This window comes from Gregarina niphandrodes (assembly GCF_000223845.1).
Source record: "Gregarina niphandrodes unplaced genomic scaffold scaffold00008, whole genome shotgun sequence".
NCBI classification, from domain to species: Eukaryota; Apicomplexa; class Conoidasida; order Eugregarinorida; family Gregarinidae; genus Gregarina; species Gregarina niphandrodes.
The window spans coordinates 158,565-165,025 of NW_011645779.1; the positions used below are offsets into that span (position 1 = coordinate 158,565).

The 6,461-nt window shown below is 52.9% G+C and overlaps 2 protein-coding genes across 2 annotated transcripts; one reads left to right on the plus strand and one right to left on the minus strand.

The window, feature by feature from the left end:
- Nucleotides 1–140: 140 nt before the first annotated feature.
- On the plus strand, nt 141–5,159 carry GNI_055080 (putative sodium/hydrogen exchanger; the record flags this gene model as incomplete). The annotated part of the gene is made up of 1 exon (XM_011131609.1): nt 141–5,159. One exon carries the CDS (start codon nt 141–143, stop codon nt 5,157–5,159), a length of 5,019 nt encoding a protein of 1,672 aa, XP_011129911.1.
- Nucleotides 5,160–5,517: 358 nt separating this feature from the next.
- Nucleotides 5,518–6,063, minus strand: GNI_055090 (U3 small nucleolar ribonucleoprotein IMP3; the record flags this gene model as incomplete). The annotated part of the gene is made up of 1 exon (XM_011131610.1): nt 5,518–6,063. One exon carries the CDS (start codon nt 6,061–6,063, stop codon nt 5,518–5,520), a length of 546 nt encoding a protein of 181 aa, XP_011129912.1.
- Nucleotides 6,064–6,461: the final 398 nt, after the last annotated feature.

Here is a 6,461-nt window from a genome sequence, read left to right on the forward strand (position 1 = left end):
TGTCCTCACCTCCCCCGGTTGTCCTCACCTCCCCCGGTTGTCCTCACCTCCCCCGGTTGTCCTCACCTCCCCCGGTTGTCCTGGTCCCTCCCACCTCCGAATTGTAGTTGGAGTTGTGCGTTATCCCCAAGCACAAGTTTATGAGTAACGGTCATGAAGAGAATGAGATTGATGTGTCTCCACACGCGGCGTTGGGCCTAATTTCCATCGGTATTGCGGAGGCGTCTCGAATGCCGCATAATGCTTTATACTACGTTGTGTTACCAATTCTGTTGTACGATGCGACTCAGTTGGTGCATTGGCACAACTTCAAGAAAAATATAAAAACGGGACTTATGTTGGCGGTCAGCGGTATTGTGCTGCAGGTGTTCGTGCTGGGGGCTCTAATGCAGTGGTCGTTCAGCTCCAGCGCTACCAAAACCACTTCTCCAGAACGACTCCTGAACTTCTTCCATCCGTTACCAGACAGCAACCAACGAGTTTTGCCTGCCGTCCGAGATACCACTGATATAACGGAACTCTTCCTACCTCCAGGAGCCCTACCTCCCCTACCTTCTGGAGCCCTAACTCCCCTACCTTCTGGAGCCCTAACTCCCCTACCTTCTGGAGCCCTAACTCCCCTACCTTCTGGAGCCCTAATTCCCCTACCTTCTGGAGCCCTACTTCCAGGCGCCAGCGGAGTAAGTGGTCTCCAAGCCAGCGGAGTAAGCGGCGTTCCCCGCAGCGGAGACAGTGTGGAGATACATGGTTCCCCAGTCGCTTCCAGAAGAAAGCGAAATTTGGCGAGCCAGTTTCTAGACACCCCGATCATTTTCCCAGGTGGCATAGTGGACAGCTCAGCAGGAGGGGCAATAAAGTGGACCGGGAACTCCACTGATCAACTCAGGGGGTTTACCGGACACGGTGACTTGTGGTTCGCCGGCAGCGGCGACCATGTGGCGACTACCTACAGGCGGCCTGACGATGGCTCGGTTATGGTTCGTGGATTAGTACCGGAGGGTCCGACTTTGTCTATAACTCCCGGACTAGGCTTATCTCACGGTGAAAGCTTATCCGGGGATGTAGAGGCTCCCGGCGCCAATAGTCTCGGTATCCAGACTCCTGATGACCAGATTCCTGATGACCAGATTCCTGATGACCAGATTCCTGGCCTTGGTGAAGAAGACGATCTGGAAGGGGAAGAAACGGAGGCTATAGAAGACGAGGATGATGGGGAGCCTTCCTTTGCCTCAAGTTGCATGATAGCGGCTGCAGTAGGAGCAACAGACCCCATTGCGGTATTGGGTGTGCTGGAGGAGTTGGATGCTCCTGCACACTTGGTGTCTTTGTTTGATTGTGAATCTTTAATTAACGACGGTACTGCTATCTTCCTGTTTTCATTCTTCCGTTCTATGAGTCGAAATGGAGGAGTCAGTTGGGGTGACAGCGTTCGTGAATTCTTCCTACTACTATTGGGTGGTCCGTTAGTCGGATTAGTGTGTGCGGCGGTGTTGTATCGTTGTATTAAGCACTTCCGATTCCATCCGTTTGATGTGACGTTACTAGTTGTGGCTGTTTCTTACTTGGTTTTTTTCATTGCTGAGATTTACTTACACACGTCGGCGCCGTTGGCTATAGTTGTGTATGGATTATACTTCAAGGCATACGCCAAGGCTGCTTTTGAGGCGGATACCAGCAAGGTTCATCACACGTTCGTACGAGGGATGGCTACGGCTATGACGAGTCTGGTGTTTATAATTTCAGGAATCGCTTGTATGCGTATCACCTGGGATACTCTGACTGGGGCTCAGAACTTAGAGATACCCGACAGCTATCCAAAGTTCGTGGAAGACTTCGGTCCCACTCCAGACCCCAATGCAGATTACTGGTCGTCGTCGTCGTCGTCGGCAAGAGGGTCCGCACCTTTGCGACTTCTATCAGAAAAGAATCCTGCCATACGGGACTTATGGCATGTTGCCGTGTTCTACCTCTTCTGCAATATCGCTCGCGCATTAATGATCCTAGTCTTTTCGCCACTTATTAAGAAGGACTTAGGAAAATTCAGTTGGAAAGAAGCCGTGCTTCTATGGTGGGGCGGATTACGCGGTGGGGTCTGTCTCATTTTGGCACTCCTAATTGAGCAGGACGAAGACATATCCGAGAACCTAGCCAGCAAAGCTTCTCTCTATTGTGCTAGTGCTGTGGTATTGATTTTGATCATCAATGGCACTACATTTGAGTTCCTCTTCCGCTGGCTCCGTCCATATCGTGCTAATCCATTCAAGGAAATATACCTGCTGAAAGTACTCAAGTTCATTGATGAGGAATACCAGCATGAAGCCGACCTATTGCAGTCACATTGGCTTTATCAGAATACCAATATTCTGGAGTACTCGAACAAACTTGTACCCGTTTTGGGTGCTAGCGAAATGCATGACATGAAAGGTTTGTTAATCCCCGGTGTGCATGTGCGCAAAGTTATGGAGTCCTTCGACATGTCACAGCTCATTACCAACTCCACACTCTTCACAACTGCTCCATCCCGTCCAGGCTCACGTCCAGGCTCACGTCCAGGCTCACGTCCAGGCTCAACTCAACTCGAAAGTCCAGGACGTATTCTCGCCGGACCCGTCCCCTCAGCTGGCTCCACTCCTGCCAGTAAACAACTCAGCCTTGGAGATAACGCCCGAGCTTGGACCGCACCAGCCACTGCCGCTGATCTCGAGGCACCTGATGCCGGTGGAGAAGGACACGATACTGCCGCCAAAATTCAAAATCTCAAAAACATCAAGCACGATGTGAACGTTCTCAAGACTGTGGAGATCCTCTACGGCGACGACGCTCACAAACCCTCTCCCGCCACCAACGAAGAAGACGACGACGACGACGACTCAGACTCCGACGGACTCGGCATCAAGGCTGCCAGCGCAAAGAACCCTTCCACCCCAGTCAAAGACCCCCTTACCCGCTTTGGCTCTCTTGATGACTCCGTCCTCAACACATCCAGGTATAAACCCATCGACGGACATGTTACTGACGGTCGCGGTGGACGGCTTGGAGTAGACGTTCGCTCCCTGAGCAGACCCGCCAGCACCCACTTCAGTCCCGGCCCTCTCGGCTCTGGACCACTGGGCGCTGGCTCATTGGGTTCTGGCCCTCTCGGCTCCTACCCAACCTCACTGGGGTCGAGCTCATTGAGGTCTGGCAGACTAGGCCTAGGCACATTCGGATCAGGCCCACGGGGATCGGGCGCACTGCGCTCAGGACCTCAGGACGCGGGCAAGCTGAAAGATCCCGTTCGGACTTCCATGTCGCCGTTAAACCGGCTGGCCACGCGACCGGCATTGCCGTTGGGCGTGCTGCCGGAGTCCAGCGAAGACGAGGACGGCATCGTCCGCGGCGGTGGGCGGCCACAAGACATGAGTCAGCAAGAAAGTTTCTACGAGCTGGCGCAGACTGTGGAGGACAGCAAGCGCGTGCGGTGGAGTGAGGCGCAGCCGTCGATAGAGGTGGCGCGTGGAGCTCCGGATCCGGGAGTCCGCGGTTCGAATACTGCGTCGCGCAGTTCGGATGAGGGTTTCCCGATCCGGCACACGACGGGGCTGGATCCTGGTCGGCACTCGAGCGGGTTGGCAGCAGCCGAGACAGAGACGTCGCCGTCGATTACCGTACGGCGCGTAAGTACCGTAGGGAACTTCGGGACGGCGACGCAGCAAGGTCAATTAGGTGCTCAAGGGGGTGGTTTGTTGGGTGATCCTCAGAACGGTCCAAGTCCTACTGCGGAGTCGGCGTTGCCTCGGCGACAGCCATTGTATCGTACGGGCAGTTACGTGTACCGGATCCGGTCGGAGCCGTACAGTGCGCACTTGGACGCAGCGAATGTGGCTAGAATGGCGACGGAAAGTTCGCCAGGGTTGGAGGGGCCGGAAGGTGACTGGTCACCCCATTTCCTGAATGCGGATGTGCACATCCCACGAACCATGTCGGTGCCAGATCACGTGGGGACGAAGCCGTTATTCAAGAAGCCTGTAGCACCGGCCAAGGTACGCCGAAATACGCGTCCCCAGCCAGTGCGACCGTGGCATCGCGAGGGTGAGGTGGTAATGATGGTAGTGAACTCGATGAGGCATTTGTACAGGCGTATGTATGAGCAGAACTTCATTAGTGGGACTTGTTTCGTGGCCTTCATGAGCAACAACGATTCTGTGAATGACTTCGCTATATCACACGAAGAGGACAAAATAAAGCCCTGGTGCTACTTCGTGCAGCGACCGTCACCCCTGGACTTTGTTGTAGATCACGGAGCCGACAACCCGGACCACGGAATCGCTCCCCGCGCACGCCAGGTGTTCTGCGCCTGTGACTACCAAGTACGGAAAGAGCGTGACGAAAAGTTCAAAAAGCTCATGGAGGGTGTCACGCCATTTGACCTGGAATGGTTCCTCCTTCTCGGACGACTACGCGTGAGCAGCCGCTGGGACGTTTCGTTCCTGCGCCACCTTGGTCGCAAGTGCGCGTGTCAGAGTTCTACTACGCCCGCTCCCTCCGAGGCTGCCTCCGTCGCGCTCGACCTGACCCTCGGCGGCGCCGGCGGACTCAATGGCCTTTCGGCTGCCACCTTCGGCGCCCCTCCCTCCGGCATGACGTCGGCTGGAGTGGGCTCAAACAACCCGGGATCGCCTGCGGGCAGCGGTGGTTTGGGGATAGGCAGCGGCGGCGGTTCAACACAGGGCGTGGCCGAGGAGACCGGCGGATGGAAGCTAGCATGGCAACGGTTCCTGGTGTGGATGTGGGCACTGCTGGGGCCGAGGCAAATCTTCCCGGCACTCGACGATCTACAGACTCTCTGTGCTTATGTGGATGTGCACGAAGAAATGCTCGTGCGTGGTGATCGCGGCCTACGCTTCATTCTGGGACCTAAACTGCTTGAGTCATACACACTACGCACCGCTCGTGGAAAGGTCGCTGTACGACACCTTGCACACTTCTACCCACAATCCTTCCCATTTGCACTTATCTGTCATGGTGCTGTCTTCCTCCTTAACCTCAAAATACAACTCGTTGAAGAATACCACGAACGAGGACTGCTCATGACCTCCGACTGCGAGACTATACTCAACGTGCTCAAAAGACAAATTGTCCGAGCAACCAAGTATCACCCCCAATACCTATTCACTTAGGTCTCACCATCTAAGTCTAAACACCAAGTGCCACTTGTGGCTAGCATGCCACCTGGCATCAGGAGCTACTGCCCCACCAAGAAGGGGGGGTGGGTAATAGAAATTGTAGAGTAGAGCTTGTAGAGTGAAGCTAGTGGTAGAGTAAAGCTAGTGGTAGAGTGAAGCTAGTGGCAGAATGAAGCCAGCGGCAGAATGAAGCTAGTGGTTTTGAATTAAACTGGGTGATTGACGATGCGTTGTGCACTATGCGCTGCGGGACTATGTGCATGAGGGCGTGTGTTCTACACAACACTGTGTGCACGCAGCACTGTGTGCACGCAGCACTGTGTGCAGATGGTCTGGTAAATCATAAGTACGGTTAGAGGTTGAGAAGGGTAAAATCGTCTTTGGTATCATGAAACTCTGAGATGTGTTTTTTGTATTTCGATCCGTCCGCCCAGGTGATAAGATCTTCCATTTGGCGTGTTACAAGCATGGCTGGATCTTTAACGACATCATTACCAATTTTGATATGACCATGTTGCACCAAATCGATTGCGTGTTGTGTGTGCTGAGCCATTTTTATTTTCTTTAAGATCCACGTAATACGTCGTCGACATAGATAGCTTACACCGAAATTCTCAACCACCTCCAATGAGCTTACATCATTAATGATGCCTAGTCTATATAATTTATCAAGAAGCGATTTTCCAATCTTTTGCCGCACTTCTGATTCTGATGGCAATGTTCGTAATATGGCCACAAGCTGTTGTATCTCCAATGCCACTTTGTTATATTGCCGATACTCCTTACTAGACCTTAAACCAAATTTGGATATAACTCGATTCATGTTGACATTATTGTCTTTGTAATCAAAAAGGTTAACCTTCTTCAACAACTTCTGCTCTACATAATTCAACTTCATTTCGGGGCAAAAATAAATACCGGAATTGGGCTTAAAGTAACCGGGGAGAGGGGAAGGAACGAAAAAATGACATTCCATGGTGACAACGAAACGATGCAGGTATAAAGCAGGGGTACAGCGGGAAGGGTACAATGGCGTAGATACCATCTAATCATCGAACCTGGAACCCAGGTCCAACCATTGGATCTGCGACCTCCTGTCGCAATCTACGCTCACAGATTGTGGTTTACAGATCGTCTTAATAGAATGTCAGGATACGGAGACCAAGCGCAAGTACCTCATATGACCCCCGGCAGAATGCCCACGAACGAAGAGGGAGCACAAATGTCCCATATGACACCCCAAAACATGAATGGAGATTCTCCCACAACGCATCATGGCAGGAGAGATATGCCTCA